This window comes from Simochromis diagramma, unplaced genomic scaffold, assembly GCF_900408965.1.
Source record: "Simochromis diagramma unplaced genomic scaffold, fSimDia1.1 OVJJ01000603.1, whole genome shotgun sequence".
Lineage (NCBI taxonomy): Eukaryota > Metazoa > Chordata > Actinopteri > Cichliformes > Cichlidae > Simochromis > Simochromis diagramma.
In genome coordinates this window covers 4,288,158-4,311,209 of record NW_024387414.1, presented here as the reverse complement: position 1 = coordinate 4,311,209, position 23,052 = coordinate 4,288,158, and the positions used below count along the sequence as shown (strand labels likewise).

At 37.9% G+C, this 23,052-nt stretch overlaps 1 protein-coding gene across 1 annotated transcript; it reads right to left on the bottom strand.

Annotated features, from left to right (window-relative positions):
* Window positions 1-6,776: 6,776 nt before the first annotated feature.
* On the bottom strand, window positions 6,777-21,444 carry LOC120721049 (adhesion G-protein coupled receptor G1-like). Its single transcript, XM_040011055.1, has 14 exons — window positions 21,149-21,444; window positions 19,509-19,874; window positions 19,214-19,345; window positions 18,835-18,889; window positions 17,996-18,083; window positions 17,725-17,853; window positions 16,300-16,449; window positions 16,168-16,222; window positions 15,997-16,088; window positions 15,257-15,375; window positions 11,619-11,899; window positions 8,440-8,533; window positions 8,009-8,337; window positions 6,777-7,922 (listed from the first exon to the last, which is right to left on the bottom strand). Exons 3-14 carry the CDS (start codon window positions 19,269-19,271, stop codon window positions 7,798-7,800), a joined length of 1,575 nt encoding a protein of 524 aa, XP_039866989.1. The 5' UTR covers window positions 19,272-19,345; window positions 19,509-19,874; window positions 21,149-21,444; the 3' UTR covers window positions 6,777-7,797.
* Between the last annotated feature and the right edge of the window lie 1,608 nt (window positions 21,445-23,052).

Genomic DNA, 23,052 nt, shown 5'->3' with positions numbered 1-23,052 from the left:
CTTCTGTTGAAGATCTGATCTTGTCTGTTTACTTTATGCTGAAGTGCTGCTTACAGAGGGCCACCATATGATTTTGGTTTTCCTTCCAAGGGTCTTTGCCTTACAATATAAGGTGCCGTGAAGCTTAATTGAATTGAAATCTGTCATATTACGTACTGTTCTGAATCAACGAGCCTAAAGTGAAAATGTGAAGTGGGGTAAAAAGCTCTACAACACCATATTCCATATTGGAAAGAAAGCCTTTTCATTTCATTTGATCACTTGAAGTTAGTATTTCAATTGCAGAAAGACTAGGGTGTCTAAATTGAATCTAAGAATCTAACAATCAGCCATTAGAGGCACGAGCAAAACCAAAAGCACACAGAAAATATTGTGCACAAGGGATCACTCCAGAGAAACTCTGTTGTGGAGTTTCATAGAAGTTTATAAAAGTTTCACTTCCTCTCAGATACCATCACATGACGTCTGCAGCCCCATTTTACTAAAAAGTCAGTTCAGTCCAAACCAATCAGAGTATTGGTTTATGTGTACAAACCATGAAAACTGATGACTGATGTTTCCACTTAGCTGTCATGCAACATTCATGTTTCACAATCACCTGTAAAGTCATGATGTGTCATTACAGCCTCCTCAATCTTAGGGTGGCATTTTTTTAAGCTGCTAGTGAGGTGCCTAATACTCATTGAGACAGCTGCTGAGAGGGTGTGTGGGCTCTGTGAAGCTGATTTGTGTTTCACACTTAATTAGAACAGCGGGACCGACAACAATCACTGCACCCAAACCACTGAAGCAAGAGGTTACATTTGGTTTTTAGCTCATGAAACCAACAAGAAACCTCGAACCTTATGACAGTTCCCAGAGCTGATCATTAAAGTGTCATTTTTAAGTGTGAAGGCTTAATATTGTGAATTTCAATATTGTGATCAAAATGTTTCTGCTTGAGTCATCCTGGACTTAATGAAAAAGTAAAAGCCAGAAGAAAATACCTGAAAGTGTACACCTCACTGAGAAACTGACCTGCAGTGAAGCCAAATGGGATCTGACAGGGCATTGGAAGTAAATGCTCTAAATGAGAAACGAGTGCAGGACATCTATAATTTCCATCTACAGCAACGTATCTAAGCCATAATACAACAACACATTATTTTTTTTTTTAAAATAAGTGATTTGTTGTTAAATTGCTGAAAATCTTTGCCTTCTCGTATCTGAAAATAATGCAACCATAAGAATCATAGCTGCATTTTTTCAAAACTGATATAATATTAATAAGATTTCATATAAAAGAAGAAATAAAACATCAAAAAATAAAATTATTGTTCATCAGTCAACAGTCAACACCTAATATAGGTCATGGATAATACATTTCTGCTGCAGTTGTTTAAACTGGTGTTCATCATTTTCTGAAGAGTCTTTGCTTTCTGAGCCAAAGCCCCACATTATTAAAGATTAATAATTCTTCTAGCATATTTCATCCTATGCACACTTCATATAAGGATTTACCTACTAACCTTAAGGTGAGTTTAACACGGTGAATACGTAGATCCCAGGGAGTGAAACATATGAAGTGCTGGCCAACCCCCAAGGTAACCCCAGCACACACCTTTGTTCAGACTCAATGCTGATCCATATATATATGTATATATATATATATATATATATATATATATATATATATATATATATATATATATATATATATATATATATAATTATCTAATAGGAATAAATAGGATAAATAGTGTACTGGCATATTTCTCTATTCATGTATTAATCACATATTTTAACCATATCACTTTAGTAATGGTAATGGTAATATCACTGCCAGAAGCAGTGATTGCAACACTGCATGTCATGGCACCTGAAGTTCTAATCCTCACACCACATTTTTGCACAAGGAAACAATTTTTTGTGTGTCTGATTTATCAGGCTTTTGTGTTTTTTTTGTTTTTTTTTGTGTGTGTGTGTGTGAAGGAAACTGTGGTTTTACTGGCGGCTTGTTGGTTATGCAATCACATTGTATTGTTGAAAAATAGGTATACAATGTGAAACATATACGGTGTTAAAATCAGTGTCACTCTTTTCAAAGACAAGGAGAGTTGATCACATGATTTACAGCAGCACCTCTTGCATCTGTTGATCCAGGCTGGACCTCCAGGATGCTCCACTGGGAAATGCTGTTTTTTCTCTAAGGGTCTTTGTGGAGGATTTGGCATCACACAGAGAGACATGAGTGAAAAAAGCAGGATGTGCAGTGGTTACAGAATATCTTAGTGTTGGGCTCATTATCGTATTACTGTTCATCTCAAGCTATTGAGCTTGTAGTGTTAAAACAACTAAGTGAAATTACTTAAGAACAGTCATTGGTTACAGTAGTTTTGCGTAAACAGATGGGATGATCCATGATTTGGGCAAATTATGGCAACAGTGCTAGATCCCTTATTACTCTTCTTACCCACAGTTGCTTGCAAATGTGAAGTTCATATTAACTCAGGTTTTTTTTTTTCTAGGCAGTTGCGGTATGGGTGCAGGCTCCGGGTGGAGCCAGGAGTTAATATAAAGCACCTTGAGGCGCTAGTCTTGATCATTTATACAATTATACTTTAAAAAACAATGAAATAACGGTCACACAGAAACAAAAGTCAATTACTTGCAACTAAATAACTATTATGAGATGATGTTTTGAAGAAAAAGGAAGTGATCAAATGGTACTGCTTTCCATATACGTAACAAATAAGAAGAAGTTAAGCCATAATTGTCAGGAACTGTTGAGAATTATAGGTTATCAAGGAAGTGAAACCTGAACTTGCATCTTATTATTTTTCTAAAAATGGCAACCAGAGTGTGCGGCAGTAGGTCAGAGGGTTCTCGAAACGTCTACCGCTCCACCATCGAGAGCGTTCTGACTTACTGCTGCACACTCTGTTTCAACTACTGCACCGCGGAGGACAAGAGGAAACTACACGTGGGTGGGCAATTGGCACCATACTAACTCCCCTCAGAGACATTTATACTGGCAGACTTCAGCAGAAAGCCAGCATCATCATCAAAGACCCCTCGCACCCTGGACATTTGCAAAATAAAATTCAATATTTAGTATTTACTGTTATTTATGCTTAGCTAGATTATTGCAATGGTGTTGTGTTTATTATGTTGCTCTCTTTTTTGCTTGTTTTCTCTTTTTATTCTTCTCTCAACAGGTGATCCAGGTGATTTTTTTTAAGTGCCATTTCTCACTGTCCCTCTTCCCCTCTGTTTTTCTTTCCCTCCCTCCCTTTCTTTCTTTCTTTCTTTCTCCCAGTCATGTCTGTAACAATTGAAAATAAAACCAAGGTCAATCAAATGGACCAATATGGCAAGACTGCGATGATCCACTAGGTAAAGTAAATCCGTTGGGCATCTTTCTTGGCCTTCTGACAGTAATTCTGATGCCTAAAGAACCAAACGGGACAGGCAAAAAAGAAGAGAGAATTAAATCGTCTTATAGGCAACACGGTCCATTGAGGGAAAGTCAGTGGAGTCCGTTCAGTCTTTTAAATATTGCGGAAGAATTCATGATTCAAATCTGAACTTTAAAAACTAGATTCTGTCATATTTAAGGAAACTTTCATTTCTACACTGATAAAAATATGAGTATTCTATTTTATTATGCTTTTATTGAATGTGTTTTGTCCTTTCCCCTGGTATCAGAGCTCGGATATTGACAGTATTGGCCAGAAGTTTACATACGCTCATCACTGGCATGAATGTCAGTGGTAAATTTGGTCTTTTAATTATTTATTTGAATTGTTTTTTAAGTTATTCTTTAAGTTAAATTATTCAGATGTGTCACCACTTTCTCGAGGTCTGAGAATACCTAATCTGTCACCCTCATATGAGAGGAAATTGGTTTGGATGATTACACCAGGAATCCTCACACAATAACATGCATACAGAGTGACATGTCAAAGATCATATTCAAGAGACAACCAGCACATGTAAGATTTCATTTATAATACATGATGTGAATCATATTATGCCATTTCTAAAAGATTTGATGAAAGCCCACAATGTAAATAGCTGACCTGACTGGCTACCTCCCTGGACTTTTTTTTAGGGGGGAGGTAACAATGTTTAAAACAATAACAATAATAATATTTATATTTATAACAAGGTGCAATAATAATTAATGTGCAATAATAACAGTGTGCAATACAAATACACTTATTCTTCTTTTTTATACTAAGTTAATATACTGTGTTGTGTTGTTTGTTGCGTTGTGATGTGTCATATCGTGTCGTGTTGTGTTATATGTAGTGCCGACGTAGGACAGTTTTCCAATTTCATTGTACTACTGTACTATGTATGACTGTGCAATGACAATAAAGAGTTATCTTATCTTATCTAATCAGTGTAGAAAAACATCTTAGAAGATGTGGACAGGGTTAATAATAATAATACATTTTATTTGAGGGCGCCTTTCAGAAACCCAAGGTCACCTTACAAAAAACACAATTAATAAAAGGAACAATAGTCATAAAATACATAAAATAAGTTAAAATTACAAAACAGAGCGTGACAACAGATAAAATCAGCATTAAAGCGAATAAGCCAGTTTAAACAGATGTGTTTTGAGCTGTGTCTTAAATACGGAGAGGGAGTCAATATTTCTTAGTGCAGGAGGAAGAGAGTTCCAGAGCCGAGGAGCAGAGCGACTGAAAGCTCTGTTCCCCATAGTAATAAGGTGTGAGGACGGAACAGTAAGATGAATAGCAGATGATGATCTGAGAGGGCGGGAAACAGTGGTGATATGGAGCAGGTCACACAAATATGAAGGAGCTGTCACGGCGAGTGAGGTGAGCCGTGTGGAGGAAATGAAGGAGGATCCAAATGCAGGCAGTCGTGAAGGTGTAAAGGTGGTTTATTGAACATGAAAGTAAATACAAACGGCAAATGGAGCTAGAACTAAACTATACTGGGATCAACTAAACTACAGAGCACAAACCTTAACGAGAACGACCAGAAGAGACTAACGGCGGACAGCAGGGAGAACACACGGGTGAGACATGGTAGAAACGCAGATGAGGCAGGGTGGAATACACAGACGGACCAGCAACTACAATGACGGAGGACATGACTTAAATACACCCAGAGAAACACAGGGGAATTACACACAGGTGGTGGACACAGCTGGGAATGATCAACAAGACGAGACAGAGGTAAAACTGAACACACTCACATGAGACCCAGACCTTCACAATAAAACAGGAAATGAGAACACCACACCAAGACGCAGACCTGACACTGAGAGACAGACAGAATGACACATGGAACCTGAACTAAACTAAACGTGAGATACAACCGAGAACAATTCCTTAAACATGAAACTCAAATAATAAACATCATAATCCTCATCATCATAAACACAACAACAGAACAAGAAAACAATCCCTGATGCAAACTAAAACCAAAACATAATAACCTCAAACATGGAATAACAAAAACATGAAACTCCACATACTGGGTCCAACGGACCCAGACCCGTGACAGGAGCAGATTTATGGATACACTTGTATGTAAGAAGTAAGATTTTAAAATTTATCCTGGCTTCTATGGGCAACCAGTGAAGCTGCTGAAGAACTGGGGTAATATGAGCACTTAACGGAGTGTAAGTTATGACCCGAGCTGCAGAATTTTGAAGAAGTTGGAGTTTATGAAGGGACCTTTTAGGGAGACCAAATAGGAGGGAATTACAGTAATCAATATGGGACGTAATAAGACTATGGACAAGGATGGCAGCAGCATGGGGAGTAAGGAAGGGACAGAGTCGGTGAATATTACGTAAATGGAAGTAAGCAGACCGTGTTATGTAATTAATGTGAGACTGGAATGAAAGAGTTCTGCGTAAGAGAGACTCAGCAGGCTTCCTAGCAAACTGTTTCCTCTATTTCCATCTATAACCTGAAACGTGTTTCTTGGTATATCCTGTGCTAAGCTTAAACAACATCACACACTGTTTGATCCAAACAGCATGTACTACATAGTGATGTTGCACTACTCCTGACAGTTTCAGGAGCTAGGGGTGGGTGATAAACACCTTTATCAGCAGGAGACAGAAGTGCATCATTGGCCATCCAGGTAAAAAGCAGATCATGGAGTCATGCATGAAATGCATGGGCAATTCATAAGAGTTCAGTATGGGGGCCCCACAGGGAACGGTTCTGGCACCGTTCCTCTTCACCATCTACACTGCAGACTTCTTCTACAACTCCACCCAGTGCTTCCTGCAGAAGTTCTCTGATGACTCTGCAATAGTTGGCCTGATCACTGATGGGGACGGCAGGGAGTACAGACGACTGACCCAAGGCTTTGTGGACTGGTGCCTGCAGAACTACCTCCAGATCAAGACCAGTAAAACCAAGGAGCTGGTGGTAGACTTCTGCAGGCACAAACGTCCTCCACTGCAACCACTGAACATCCAAGGTATTGATATTGAGACTGTGGACAGCTAGAGGTACCTTGGTGTTCATCTGAACAATAAACTGGACTGGACTCATAATTCAGACGCCCTATGCAGGAAAGGGCAGAGCAGGCTGTACCTGCTGCGGAGGCTCAGGTCTTTTGGAGTGAAGGGCCGACTCCTGAAGACCTTCTATGACTCTGTGGTGGCCTCAGCCATCTTTTACAGTGTGGTCTGCTGAGGCAGCAGCATCTCTGCTGGGGACAGGAAGAGACTGAACAGGCTGATCAGAAGGGCCAGCTCTGTTCTAGGATGCCCTCTGGATGCAGTGGAGGTGGTGAGTGACAGGAGAATGGTGGCTAAGCTGTCATCCCTGTTGGACAACATCTCCCACCCCATGCAGGAGACTCTGAGAGCACTGAGCAGCTCCTTCAGTGGCAGCTGTGGCACCCACAATGTGGGATGGAGAGATTTTGCAGGTCTTTCCCCCCTGTTGCTGTCAGACTCCACAACAAAGACTTCAACTGATCAAACACACACATCCACACATGTGCAATAGCAATAACACTAAGTACAATACTCTTTTCTGGCATCGTTGTATTATACTCAATTGTATATAGCATTTGTATTCTATTTTATTCGATTGTATATAGTATTTTATTTTATTATATTCTATTGTGTACAGTTGCGCACAGTATCTATTGATATCTTATTCCAGTGTTTTTCTTTTTTCTAATTTTCCATGTAACTTTCCACTCTCCACTGCTGTAACAAAACAAATTTCCCACACGTGGGTCTAATAAAGGTTATCTTATCTTATCTTCATGCATAAAAAAAGAGGAAGAGTGTCTCCTGTGGGTATTGCTGCCACCTTGTGGCACCTGCCACCTGGTTCGACTTCTTATGTCAGGTCATGATGATGGAGTTGAATATTAACAGTATCAGTATCTGGGAAGAATTGGGGAGATTAAATATAATGTATTTGAAAATACTCTTAATGTATATAGATCATTTAGAGATTACTCTAGTTGTTTTTCCTTTTTACCTGAAAGGTGCTATAAATAATAACTTAATTATAAGTAGGTACATCACTAGGAACGATTTATCAGAAAGACCTCAAAGGGTGATGCAATGTAAACTCAAAGAGCCACTCATTACAACCAGGTTATACAGAAGGGCATCTCTAAGTGCACAATACATCAAAAAAAGCAAACAAAGCTTCAAATGACGCGTCAACTATTAAATCAGTCGTCGACGATTTTGATAGTCGACTAATCGTGGCAGCCCTATTGGTTATACTGAACTACATATCAATAGAAGCGCAACACCTAATATAGGTCATGGATAATGCATTAGTCTTTTCAGTTTCTGCTGTTGAAACTAGTAGTCATCATTTTCTGAGAGGAAGAGTCTCTGATTGATGAGTTATTTTCAGGTTGAGATTTTGACCAGGCCATCGCCACAGACCACAGGAAAATAAATAGACCTGTGAAGAGAAAGACATAGTTTGTCAGTTCTTCTATTAAATGATCAAAGTCCAGTTAATCCTTGACATGATGGTCGCATACTAACCTTGAAGGGAGTTCAATACGGTGAATATGTAGATCCCAGCGAGTGAAACGTATGTAGTGCTGGCTAACCCCCAAGGTAACCCAAGCACACAGCTGAGGCCCAGCACTGTGACACAGTCCTTCCATAACCTCTTCTTTCTCTCTTTGTTTATCTTCTTCCAGTCACTGCTGCTTCCAAAGCTTCTATCACCCCTTCTTAGATCCAACATCTTAAACACCACCAGCCCCAGCATGCAGGCATTGAACACAACCACCAAGAAAGGAAAAGCCACGGTAGTGATGTAGCTGACTATGAGGAGCTTTTGTTCAGACTCGTTGCTCATCCAGCACCTGCTCATTAATAAAGAAATTTAAAAAACAGCATGAATTTGCTAAGAAATAAAATCTCCTGGCTCACTCCAATATAAAATGATACCAAAGATAGGTTCTTACATGTGTTGTGTTAAATTGCTGTTGCTGTATTTCAGAGTGTATTTGCCATAAACACGTGAAATCCCACAAACAGCTGTAACCAGTGTAGGAAAACCTGAAAACATGGAAGACAGAATTAATGTCAGCTGAATGTTCTTTAGGACAGCGTGAGGCATTATTGTCACTGTTTTTCTGCTTTAAGGTCCCTTTTCAAGCTTTTCCAGCACATTTACTCCCCGCCCCCCCCCAAAGAATGCAAATTTCAGTTCGCATCGCCTCAGTAAGACCATGTGAAAATTAAAACAAATCATCCAAGGTGAACTTAAACATCTTTGTTGCCCTTTTGTTAAGACATAGAAAAACGCACCAGACAAACATACTGCAAAAGGAAATAGTCGCCTTAAATGCATATATTGTATAAACTCAAAATGCGCATTTCACTTAAGAATTAAGATGTGAAAATGTGATCAGATCAACTTGTTAGATATTCATTTCCTATTGAAAAAAAAAACAAACAAAACAGAAATAAATAAGTCTTCTCATCAGATATTGATGCTTCTTTCCTGTATGACACAAAAAATAGGAGACAGATGTTTGTTTGTTTTTTAAGTTAATTCCTAATAAAACTAACTGTAAGATGTTTAACTACATTGCTGTCTGCATTATTGCTGAAGTCCTAAATGATCACCTTTAAAGTGTTTGTGCTAATAACATCATGTACAGTCAGACAGGCATGGAGAACAGCACTGACTGCAAGAGGCTTTGAATAGATCACATAGTTCAATTCAATATATAAGACTTTAAGAACGCACAAGCATCTACTTAAAATTTTTTTATTTAATCTATCATCTATGATATTATCACGTACAATTCTAATGCATTGTGGCGAGCTCAGACAATGAGGAGACAGAGGGATCATTTGGTCTTACTTCCCGCAGAGTTAGCCAGGGAGCACAGACGTTTATTAGTAGTCAACAGGAAACACAACGCCGCTACCTCAACTGCTCGGCGTAGCTCTAGCATAACAACAACCACACGAAAAAAAGGCGCTCTCTCCACCCAGAAACACACAGTTGCAGAGAGAGAGAGAGCATCACCTGTAACCATGGCAACATAACGCTGCCGCCTGGAACAACAAAACATAGCTGTCAAACCCCAAACAGCCCTGACCCGCTACAGTATTTTGTTCATCTCCCTTAAATAAACAGGCAGCCTTAAAGTATGAAATATTCATTTATAAAAACACATATAAATGTATCTACTGTCTCAGTGGCTGAGACAGTAGATACAGGCCTTATTGTGGCCTCATTGTGAGCTTGAAGACATTTATAATGTTTAAGTAGTTTAATGTGTAGGTGCTGACGATAATCACATTGTGAATGAAAGCCGGGGAACTTTGGTAGCACGGAAACAAGTGGCTATTCTTTGTGACCGAATGGATCGGTCCCTCATATTACCATTATTTCACCCAAAGGCACTAAGTTAATACTTTAAAAAGCTGCAGAAATACATAGAAATATAAACAGTACTTGGTGACAACTTTGCTTTTAGCCTTTAACCCTCTGGGGTCCAGGGTATAATTGGCCGTTTTTGACTACTTTTTATTTGGCGTCTATATTTCACCTTTAAAAACTGTTTATCTTGCCCATCTGTTATGTTCTCATTTTGACATACTGTATAAGCACAACTGATCTAAATTCAGACTTGAAATGCAAATAGAAATTGTACATTTAAAAAAAAATATGCACAAGTTTTGCAAACAACAAAGTTATACGGTACTATTTACACCCAAAAATGCAACCAAGGCTAAGACGTTTTTATATAACCATTTAAAACTACTTACAGAACAGTAAGGTGTTCTGCACCAAATAGGAAGGCACACAAATTCTTTATGCAACTCCAAAAAATAATTTGTATCCACTAAGACAGAGGAGAACAGCACAGGGATAAACCTGCAGGTCTGACAGCAGGTGTGTCACTCCTGTTTTCCACCTGGAGACAGCGTTTACACTGCGATCTGCCTTTTGTGGCTTTTTTGCAGCAACTGTGACATTCTCTAGTAGAAGTGACACACAAAACAAAACAACGACTACACTACACACTAACTACACGAGATAACACACTAACGTGAGACTCCAAACATGGTAAACGTCACAATTCTATCACGTATCTATCAAAACTCACTTTCTCTTTCTTTCGCTCACTTGCTCTCTCTCGCTGGTGTCACTCCTAAAACTTCCCCCTCTTCCTAAACAACCAAATGCCACATTTTTTGATTGGTCGAAATGGTGCATTTTTCCACCAATAGGGAAGGAGTATTTTTTCTTTTCCTTTTTTTCACTCCCAGGCTGAGAGTGATTGCTAGTGCTGTTTGTTCCCCCTGCAAACACCACTGTTTTATGAAGAAAAAAACATTGCGTGTATTTTTTATCATACCTCTGGTTTTACATGGCCGATCAACACAATTTAAAAACTGGTGTATAGTTTGAAGTCCGCACTTTCGACCCAAATTGAAATTTTGTTTTTACATTTTGCGACTCATTTTATTTCTCTATCTGATGAGAAAACTATTCAATCAGAAAGTTATTTGTGGTGAATGACATAAAGTTACACTTTCAAGCACTTTTAAGCACCACATCTGAAATTCAAGCACTTTTCAAACCTTGAAAAGACAATATTAAAATTCTATCATTTTCAAGGATTTCAAGCACCTGTACGAACCCTGTCCTTAAAATTTTGTGCCCCATGTTGACTGCACAGGTGATCTTACCAACAGCTGTTGATTCTAAACAACAGAATAAATTAGAATGACTAAAGCTGAACAATATACGATCGTCCATATCAGATCGTCTGTTTCACAGTATTATTATCTGAACTTAAAACACATCTCTCTTAGACAGCCTTTTCAGTTAAGGCCTAATTTATAACAGTGTCATTTAATTACTTTTAAAATACATACAAGAAAATTCATGATTCGTGATTTTTTTAAGTAGTTTTGTACCTATTTGCCCTAGTGTTTGGTCAGTGTCTGTTGTGCTTAAATAGGTTATGCAAATAAGGCGAATTTACTTGACATCACAATACATCACAATAAAGGGTTTAAGCCTTTATTGTGATGTAACACTTCAACACAATCCACTTTCATTTAAAGATTTGTGACAGTGTATTGCAGAGCAGCGTCCCACCTAAACGACACTCACCCCATCCAATCAGGCTGAGTTTGAGCAGGTACCTCCTCACATAGATGTTAAAGACCCGGATGAGCAGAAGGTAGAGGTGGAACCCCTCCAGAGCACTCCAGGTCAGGGTGGCCAGCAGGGACCAGTGTAAAACCAGACCCAGTACCAGGCAAGATGAGCCGTCCTCTTTTTCCTTCAGTAGTTGGGCCAGGAGGCTGGACAGCAGGAAGGTGAGATGGAGGCAGAACATCGCCACTGTTAGCTGCATGTGCAGACTTATGGATTTCTCAGGATGCCGCCGACTAAAACAGAAACAGAATTATTCTCTTGTTGCCAACTGTGGAGATATTGGACATTATCTTGCCTTTTTAGATGTGAGATGATGGTAATAACTCCACACTAATGCAGCAGATAAAACTATATGTAAGAAAGGCCAAGAGGCTGTAGCCTCACTTCTCTAATGGTCTCTTAACTAGATGTAGCCACAAAGTTCACTTAATACCACACTTTGAGTAGCAGTCGCCTCATTTGCATCATATAATGTTAGAAATGTAACAGAATATGGGTTGAACTGAAATGGGAAAATCAACAAATTCATTAAACAAACAAATTACAAAGACAAACATGACAAAATCACTCTCAGGCAGATATATTAATGTACACAACATTTCTTTAATTAATTACTTTACAAATTTCATTCACAATCACATTTTTTTTACCATTAATATTATTGAGTTTGTTTTCCTAATGTTCAGGGTTTTTTTTATGGCATTTCCAGGCCCTCGTAGCAGTGTTTCTTTGAGGCTACTTGACAGAAGATGTCTCTGGGGAAGTGACTACATTTTGTTTATACCAGTATCAACATGTTGAAAAAAAATAGTTCCCAAAATGTAAGCAGCAACTGAGCTTTTGTGACGCAATCTCTGCAACCTCACACGCTCATCAGTCTTTGCAGAGACAACTGTTAAAGGAAGAGGGATGTTTCTTTATACAGGGAACCCTGACAAAAGTTAGCAAATACATCTGTAGCAAAGGTTCGACCCTTTAGTTCATAAACAGCACAGTAGGAACTCACAGTATTTGTGTCCTCAGAGGTTTTTGCCACAAACCAGACTCAGATATACTCTGTCAGAGTATTACAGGCTATTAGTAAGTTCTTTGGTGATGCAGAGTATGAGTGCATTCTATTTTATTTTATGTAATTACATTGCTGTGGAGACACACATAGGAGAGTTAGTCTGAGTCAAGAGTTTCTTCTTTCCCTACAGAGCTCTACAGATACCAGCTGTTTATGTAAATGGAAGCGGTGTAATACTGCAAACATCAGGATATGTACTGCTGCAGTGGAACTGTGGATAAATTCACTCCATGTATTCTATTTGCCAAACAACAACAGTTGTTTTATACAGCAGTGTTTAATCATCCACAAGTCAACATGTCAGCTACTCCTCAGATAATCGCTGACCTAATGCACAAACTGGACTCTATTTGCTCCGTTTGCTAAATTCCTCCTTGTGAGACTTTAATTGTTGCAATTTAAAGAAGACTCTGCAGTTAGCAGAAGGTACAGCTATGACTTCATTTCATCAGAGTACTCGAGAAGACCAAAGTGAGTCAAAAACAGCTCACGACTTTTTACAGAAAGTACTGTATCACATTGTGCAGAAACTACGGCCTCTCTACAGGACTTACTCAATTTAGCAGGGTTGAGTAAATAATCTTGGTCTCACTTTTGACCTGTTGCCACCTGAGAAACAGCATCAAAAGCAGTTTACTTCTCAGTGCCATAACAACATTGAACCTCAAGATATACTGCTCCCCCCCAATCCCCTTCTGCCACCACCTTTTCCCACTCCTCTTCTTCCTGCAATAACTTGTCTTCTGTATAATATCATAGTCAAAACTAATATTATGAAAAAACGGGAAATACTTGCATCATCATGCTACTCCATTACATTTTATTAAATGTATGTATATTAACTGTATGGGTTCCCTTTGCTTGTATTTGCCTGAAGGGCCGCCATGCACCAGGTGTCATGCAAAGCTAGTTATCTCTGACAGAATTAGTTTCTCCCCCGTCGGGAGCGCAGGGGAAACAAATGCTGTAGGAGATAACTACCTTGGCACAACAGGTGTCAAAGCACTGACAGCAGCTCATTTGTTCATTTTTTAAATACTGCCACTGGATTGTTCAATCAACTTTCTTAATGCGACCGGCTCCCCTCTACCTTCTCACGCACCTTGTGAAAAAGTTTAGTGTGGAAGAAGTGGTGAAAAGGTGGAGCTGGAAAGCTGAGAGAAAACAATAAAAAAAAACTAAACTAAACATAAATGCAGCAAAATGTGTCAAAGTAACGGCATGTAAGCCGTCAGGGTTGCCTGACTGTGAACCAGCAACAAATAGTAACCAATCCTTACAGGTTGCTGGTGCTGCTGCTAACACCAGCTGTGGAGAAGTGAGGAAGCAATGGAGGAATGTGAAATGAAAAAATGTTTTTTTCATACTAGTGAATCTTTCTCAGAATCATTTTGTCATGTCACTAGAACAGGCTGAAACCATCTTGAAAATGGTGAATATTAGGACAGCTGCTGGCCCCCGATGCCATCTAGCTCAGTGAGGATTTTTCTACAATCGTACAGAGATGTGTAGAGGGTGGAAACATAACCAGCATACAGAACAAATGAAATGTAACTGATGTGAAGTCATTTAGAAAAAAAACCATATTAATCACAATACTAAAAAAGATGCAAGAAAACTAAATGAGTTAAGATCAGCTGCATTTACACATCTTGTGATTAAAAAAAACTGATGAGGTTGTGTCTTCAACTGATGACAGATTAGAGCCACTGCTGTTTGCTTATAAAGTAAACATTGATATAGATGATGATAAGCTCATTGTTCTAGATCATACAGCATATAAGCATCTTCTGCTTTTGATAAGGTGCAGCCCCATGTACTGATGGACTGACTGGCCTCTGAAATTATTTTACTTGATCAGATTTTAATGTTACATTTGAATTTTTTAACTGAGAAACTTGAATGGGATTTCTGTAAAATGTCCAACCCTCTCAAACCTATCAAACTCCAGCTCTCCTGAGGGCTGTGTTTTTTCTCCTCTGGTTTTTATCATGTACACAGACAGCTCCTAGACTTGAAGTTTCCTGATAACACTGCACTGCTGCCTCCTCTTCAGACCTCACAGTCAGGTCTGGCTGATGCTTTGCCTGCATTTGTTAAATGTTTGGAATGACGATTTCCTTAAACTTAACGTGACTAAGAGTGGGTCATTAATCACTGATTTAGGGGAAGACAGCTGGAAGCCAAAGGCTAGTATGAGCATCAGCCAGGTATAGAAGTCCAAATTGTGCATACTTTGTTTAAGAAGCAGTTGGAAACAACCTGGTACTTCCTTAATTTCTTCATCGTTTGAGATGCAAAATTCTTAAGAGTATCGGTTTGTTCTTATTTTTTCATCTCTTATTTTCATCTGCTCATGTTTGAGTGTGGGTGTTGTGGTCAGAGACCTTATCACTGAGCTGCTGTCACTAACGAACTCAATAGCTTTTATACAGTCTATTTTCTCCAGTTTCTCATTTGATCACAATTGGGAACTGAAAACTATAAAGTTTTAAATGTGAATAATATGATATCTACTCACTGTAGATAAATATAGATGAACAAACTGATCAGTGCGAAGGGGGCGGAGAGTCCTGATCCAATGTAAGTGATGTAGTTTAGCTTGTCGGCATCAGCTTTTGTCACCGATATTCCTGGATTCTGCAACATAAAAAGATGAAGTTGTTGTTTTGAAATGTATTTTACATAAGAAATTTGTTTTAGTAGTAGACCAAGATTTGTTAATTGATCAATTGCTAAATTTCCATGTTAAGATGGCAAGACATTTTGGTGCAACACATGGTTGGGAATGTATCGGTTGGTTCACCCTTCATCACAACTATATGATGAGTTAATTATTTCTGTAAGTGATCCATGTGCTGGCAAAGCTTAAAATTAGTGTGACAGGTGTGCTGACCCATAGCCTTACATTGTGACTTGATGCCATCTATGTGTAACACACTAGTTTGCTCATAGAATAGAATAGGCCTTTATTGTTATTGTACATGCACAACGAAAGTATGTGTACAGTGAACTTATAACTATAATTATAATTTAAATATCATAATTATCATCTTTGAGTGTATTGCTGACATTTCAGTTCTGGTCATTTGGTTGTGGAAAGACTGGAACTAAATATGTGGCTATTTATACAGTATAAATTTGAGACAGCCTCTCAATTCAAATTGTTTATCAACATGTTGATCTAATTAAATATTAATTAGATAAACATGGTGTTTGCCAAAGGCTTTTATCATACGTAGGAAGAGATTTTCAGCTCACCACAAGCACAGCAAAGAAGCTCAGATGGTTGCAGCTGCAAATAAATTCATGTGGCGTGTAATTTGTGTCACAGCCTTCATTGCTCCAGTAACCTATAAAGAAAACATTCGGAGTAACTAAGTCATTTTATTTAGAAACAAAAACACTGAAGGTTGACATCTCCAGTAGTACCTGTTCCATCCTTTGCTGATGTTTCCTTCCAAAATACACACGTTCCACTTTCAACCTGGAATCAAAATGAACGGTAAACAGGTTGTTACATTTTCTATTTAAGATGTTCGTCCAAGACTTTTGTCTTTTTACCTCTTTGTTGTGTTTGAAGGTTAACGTGATGGGTTGTGAGAGATTCTCGACTGCACGGTTTCCTGCCCGCACACATACGGCTGAGTCCCTAAATACTTTGCCATTTCTGCGGTGAATTTGTGGTATCCTACTTCTTTGGGGAGGACTCAGCTGAAAGGACGGCACATAACAGTTATGTTAGTGGCGCCTCCACCAATGAGTGATTTTATTAAACAAAAGTCTAGCAGTGTTGCCGGGTCTCGACTGACTCGAGCCACTGTTAGAGGTGATTGTGAACTGGCACTCAGGCGGACCACCTTTTCACAGAATGCTCTGTCATATCAGGGAGTGAGCTTCTGGAATAGTCTCCCACTGTCAGTGAGGGAAAGTACAAGTCTACCCATCTTTAAGAGTCACTTAAAAGGGCGGCTGAGGGACACACAAACATGTAATCATGTTTAATAATCATGTTTTATATTGGACGGAAAAAGAGTTAGTGTATTACAAAAAGGGAAACAACTGTTAGTGCAATGGGTGAACGCAATATCACGATGGTCAGGGCATGTGCAATACTGGGGTTTGTGCAATATAATTGATGTGTTTCCGTTATTGTTATCTATACTGTCCTCTGTGTCCACTCTCCTTGTCATTGTTTGTTCTAGTATAATGTGATCACTGTTTTTGTCCTTGTCACATGACCTGTAAATAGTGTCTCTGTATGTTTTTACTAACTTGTGTTTAACACCAACCTGCCAGAGGGTCTGCAGATGGAAATTAGCCCAAGCCTATAATCTGTCATATTTACATTTGTTAAAATGTTCATTAATATGTATTGCCCCTCTTTCTAAAAAATAAATAAATAAATAAAATAAATAAAATGTTAGGGTGGGATTAATATGAAAAAATGTATCTCAAATCTCAAAAACTAATCTAGCCTTTAATCCTGGCAGAGGACTTGTAGTTAAATTTCAAGATTTTTTTTTTTAAATGTTGGCTAGTTGTAGCTACAGTTTGTACAGCCACAAGCGCAGTGTTATGAACAAAGTATTTGCATTTTGAAGATTTCTTTTATATTTCTCGCACTTACATGTTTCAGACCATTAAACAAATTGTAATATTAGGTAAAGGTAGCCAAAGATTGTTGTTGTGAGTAGCCTTTTTATAGAACTGTAGTCAGAATGCATTACTTTTCTGAAATAAACATTTTAAAGTCTAATAAAGTTGTTTGTAGACTGGTTGAGGAATTTGTCATATAAGACAAATATAAGACAAACATTTTAGACTAAATTTAAGCAAACATTTCTCATTGTGGCCCTTAGTGAAAACAACTCTTTATTAAAGGAGCAACTTTTAATCATTTTTCATGATAAGCAACAGCTGATTGTGAAGAGACTCTGCTCCTGGGGATATTTAAGTTTTTTTTCTGTTGCCTTTAGCGTTACCAACCTTAAAATAACTGCTGTTTATTACAGAGGCCACCACCAGGACATCCACCTCAGGCACATTTCCTATGCTTCTCTGGAGAGCTGATGATGGGATCTGAACTCTATGTTCAAATGTAGGACTCACATCAACCTAAAAAGCATACACGAAAACATAACTTTAAAAAATGTGTTGGTTGTCAGTAATTAGAGTTCATTAATACAAGAATACAGAAATTCAGATCAAATGTAACTTTTTCACTTCTAAAAAGCACTTCAGCTCCAAATGACCTCACCTCTTGAAGCGAGACTACTTTGAGTTGTTTGATGCGTCCCATGAAGCGGCCTCTTGGCTTGCAGGTCATAATTCGATCCTCGTAACAACTACCAACAGATATTTAACATAGTTCAGATATATAAACATGCAAACAGGGATATAACTGAGGATAAAAAAGACAAACTAATGCAAAGAGATGAGAAGTAAGATCAATTATTTCATAGTGGACCTTTCTCTGCTATTTGATTACTTCATTTGTTCATGGATATACATTTAAAGGAGAAAAAATGAAACTGCAAGAATTTGAGATGAACAGAAATAGATTCTGTTGTATTTGGTTTAAGCATCCTTCAGTGCTTTTCAATTTGCACAAAATAACGCTGAGCTGTGAAACTCTGACAATAATTAAATAATAATGTCCATATTATCATAGTATCACATTCTACAGCTTTGTCAATTCCAAGCAGCTAACAAAATCCAAAAAGAAAAATAAGAAAGAAATATAAAAAGTACAGTAAATCATCCAAATAATGTTTCTAGATGAATCAAGTATGTAACAAGTTTAAATACACGCCAACATACACAATACACTTAAACAATAATACAAAATTATGGTTATTCCAAAGTGTTACACTGTGTTCTCGTTTGAAACAGCAGTATATGTTACAATGAGTATATGTTAGAGGCTGTATACTAATACTCTAATGATTCTTATTTGATGATGAAGCCATGTAAAACCACTGAAAAGCAGCCACTGTTGAAAACAATTAACAAGTACTGACAGCATTTATTCATTCATGTAGGACAATTTATTTTTCACAAACAGGAATGCGACATGTACAGTAGAAGCTGAATTACCCTATCCATGACGGGTCACTGTCTCGGCATTCATCAAGAACATTTTCACAAAAGTCTGTCAAAGTAAAACACACAGAAAAGGAAAGATCAAAATTAGCATAATGAATACATTTAAACAAGACTGGAAGCTGATAAAACGTCTAAGTGGCATCTAACTCCAGAGACACATGAGAGACAAGATGTTCTTTTACAAGTATTTGATCAGCACTTGATAAAATTGCAGGTAGTTTTGTGAAACTGGTTGACTTAGAGTCCTTAATAGCTATTGGTAACAAAGAAGCTGGGTAATTTTACTTTTTCAAGGATTCATGACTTTGAGATTCACTTCACAAGTATACTCCTTTCAACATAAGAGTGATAACATGGTAGGTTTACTCACCACCAGCTCGGGACATAGAAAAACAGAGGGCTGTTGTGATAAAAAGTATAATCCACATTGCGTCTCACTCATCAACAGATATAGATCTGCTGTAAGAGGTCCAGAGGGTATTTTTCTGTCTGGTTGTGTTTGCTGAATGAAATCAAATGGGAGTTTCATATCTACATATATCACATGCTTTAACAGATCTATGGTTCACAGCTCAGAAAAGGAAATGACTCACATCAGGCAATTTCTTTCAGTACTATCACAATAATCAAGTACTTTTAAGTACTAAAGAAATGCTGATACTTACAGCTTGCTGAGGAAGTAAAACAGGAACTTGCGCCACACCAGTTCTACAGGTTGCAGCACACAGTAAAATAAAATGCAAATCTTTGAAAATAAAGTCTTTGTAAGTAACTGGACTGCTGTATTTTTCTATTCTTCCTGACCTGTTTCTCTTTACATAGTCTATTTCATTTCTAATCAGAATAGCTCATGTATTATTCCAAAAATTCCGTTAGTAGTGGTTTGCTTTAAACTTACCTTAGATCTAATGAGGTTTGGTGTGATGGACTTGTGGTATTACAGGTTTATCATTTTAAGTAGTGGCAAGGAAAGTTTTCTGTTCTTCCTCTGCTAGTGGGTAACCAGATCGACAAGAAGATGTGTCAGACACCTTCATAAAGACATGCACAAATTATTCAAAATTATATATCAGGTCTAAGAACTTCAACAGATGTCATGAAAAGTGTAGCACTCCACCCGTTATACTGAGTCTAAACCCTCTTACATCAGTTTAGACCCACTATTTTGGGTGTTGGATTAGTTATTGCATCAGATTCCACAATGGTTTTGGTATGGACAGGAATCAAGGAAACTAACCATAAACCCCTTGCCTGCAGGTTACACTTAAACACTAATGAAAGAATTGATCCCAGACAACTTAAGCACAAGAACAGAACATTTACTGTACTTTGGTGCAGCATAAAAATGTACAAAAACAGACATTTTTATAAATTCAAATGATATCACAGTTACTTTAGAAAATGAAATATCCATCCATCCATCCATCCATCCATTCGCTTCCGCTTATCCTTTTCAGGGTCGCGGGGGGCGCTGGAGCCTATCCCAGCTGTCATAGGGCGAGAGGCGGGGTACACCCTGGACAGGTCGCCAGTCTGTCGCAGGGCCAACACACAGGGACAGACAATCATTCGCACATTCACACCTATAGTGACAATTTGGATTATCCAATTAACCTATCCCCACAAGAAAATGAAAATGAAATAGATATTTTAAATTAAATAATACCTTATGAAATATTATTAAGCAACACAGAAGCAGGTTATCACATCTTGGTGGTGTTGTGCCAAAATGTGATTGCCTGTCAAAAACTGATTTTCGGTATTTACCAAGAAGCGACGGCCCGTAGTTACACTGCTACCCCCCCCCCCCCCCCCCCCCAAAAAAAAAAACAAAAAACAAAAAACCCCACACTTGTTGGCCTATGCTATGTGAAATGTGTCAAATATATCCCTCATGAATGATATCAAGTCATCTTGAGCCACAAACAACATTCCTATCACAAGGTAGAAGCCGCAATCAGTTTTTGGCAAAGTGCCTTTTAGTTTACTATCCAGTTAAAAAGTCTCGTTGACATTAAAAAATGGCTTTTTAAGAGTAATCTGGCGAAGAGGACAACAGAAATTGCAACAAATATAGCAAGAGTTCTATAAAGATATTTTAAGTGGCCAAAAAGTACTGGACTGGTTATGTATGTACAGTAACATACATGCAGTCATAAAGATATAAAGTCATAACTGTTATTTTATTTTTATTTTTATGCATAACCCCTTTGTAAATCCTGTTCACTAAAGTCCCTTGACCAATATAAGTAAAGACACTGCACATAAAAATGGAAACACAGTGGCTCTGTCGGTGGCTGCTCACCAGTCCACTGAGTCCAGTTCTCGGCTCCTCCTGAGGACACCGCGCTGTCTGTGCTACAGCGCGCCAGCAAGTCACTTTACAGCTCTCCGACGGTCCATATCAGGGTCCGCTGATCAGACGAGTTGTCGCGACCAACCTTTAACCTTACCAGTTGCAGTTGAAAACACCTTTCTACACTGTGGTGCGACTCTCGGAAATGTCACCTCACACTGTTAACGTCTGGTCACACACAAACAAAGCCAAGTATGTCGCACGTGTTGAACTGACACCCGTGTGTTTCTCCGCTATACGTTCTCTCCTTCTCAGTCTCCGCTCAAAACTAATATGCTACCTTCACAGATCTCTAGAACATTCCAAGTTGCATACGAGGGAATTATATTTTGTGATTCATATGATAGTTTTGTTGCTCTAATTAACTACATTTACCTTTGTGACGTATTAAAATGCATATTACATTTAGATTATATTTAGATCACATGGGTTTAACTGTGAATACCATATATTATTGTTGCATTTAATCCCATGGGAATTTTGAGTACTTACTCCGGAATTCTCATCTCTTACCTTTGGCCCCTTTGGCCAAACCTCAGAGAACTATTACAACCCAGCGGAAAAAAAAAAAAAAAAAAAAAAAAAAAAAAAAAAAAATATATATATATATATATATATATATATATATATATATATATAAACTGAGGTTGAGAAAAGAACTGAGGATTTAAACATGTAGAAGTTAAGAAAGTTGATTTCTCTAAAAAATGTCAAACTGAAAACAGACCACTGTTGCACCCTTTATTTGAAGTCTGGAATAAATGGTGCATTAAATGCTGTAATAATAAAAATTGAGTCTCTCTGGACCACACCAGGAAAGGAAGAAAAGTTAAATCTCCATAAGGAGTTCATTGCAATGGATCTATTTTACTCTTTTTCCGGATCTTTTCCAGATGTTAATATTAGTTCACTAGCTCAGCTTTGCAAAATCCACAGTTCGGTAAATTGTTTATCATATGCATGGTATTACATATCTCAATGAATTCTGAATAAATCAGTCAGACCGACTTATCACACTGATGACATCACTATATTATAAATCGGTCTTATAAAGAATTGTTATCTGTTTGACAGGGGTTGTCCAAAGGTCACTGGGCTATTGGTGCATGTGCTGAAATGAAAGCACAGTTAACCTAACATTAACCTGGATGGATACAGAGATATTTTTCACTAGCATATTACATTTTGAAGAAATGGTCTAATTCTTCAGTGTGTCGTGTGAGAAAGTCTGAAAAGGGCAAAGTTAATCATGTGTTCAGCCCCATAGAAACTTAATAACACTTCAGTGGGGTGTCTGTTGTTCATGTGGTAGAGCAGATCAGCTACTGATTGGAAGGATGGCGGTTCGATCCTTGGCTTCCCCAGTCTGCATGTCAAATATCCTTGGGCAAGATACTGACCCCAAGTTGCCCTCTGATATGTTAATTGGAGTGTGAATGTAGATTAGTTTGCACTTGAGTTTAGAAGTGCTTGGGTAAATGAGGCATGTTGTATAGAGTGCTTTATGTACTCCGGGAGAGTAGAAAAGCGCTATATAAGAATCAGTCCATTACCAGTCTACCATATATCATGTACAACTTTATTCAGAAGCATACATCAGAATACTTTAATCTCTAAGGAAATTATGTGGGTTATAGTTGCTCCGAGACACTAACAGTAACAGACTAAAGTAATTAAATATGTTACAGAGTTTTGTTTTTTTTAAAAAAAAATTAAGAAATAGCTCTAATATATACAAATTGCTCAATTATACATATCAAGAATATTACAGAGGTAAAATATATATGATTGACTAAACAGAAAAAATAAATAAACAGAATATAAACAGAAAAAATATTAAATCATATAGACAA

What these genes read in the sequence shown, in the direction of transcription:
- LOC120721049 (XM_040011055.1), bottom strand. Translation starts at nt 19,271, where the DNA reads ATGTGGATTATACTTTTTATCACAACAGCCCTCTGTTTTTCTATGTCC. An exon ending in TAAACAGCAGTTATTTTAAG is followed by an intron (nt 16,450 to 17,724) that starts GTTGGTAACGCT and finishes CCGTCCTTTCAG; the next exon opens with CTGAGTCCTCCCCAAAGAAG. An exon ending in TTCATCTATATTTATCTACA is followed by an intron (nt 11,900 to 15,256) that starts GTGAGTAGATAT and finishes TTTCTGTTTTAG; the next exon opens with TCGGCGGCATCCTGAGAAAT.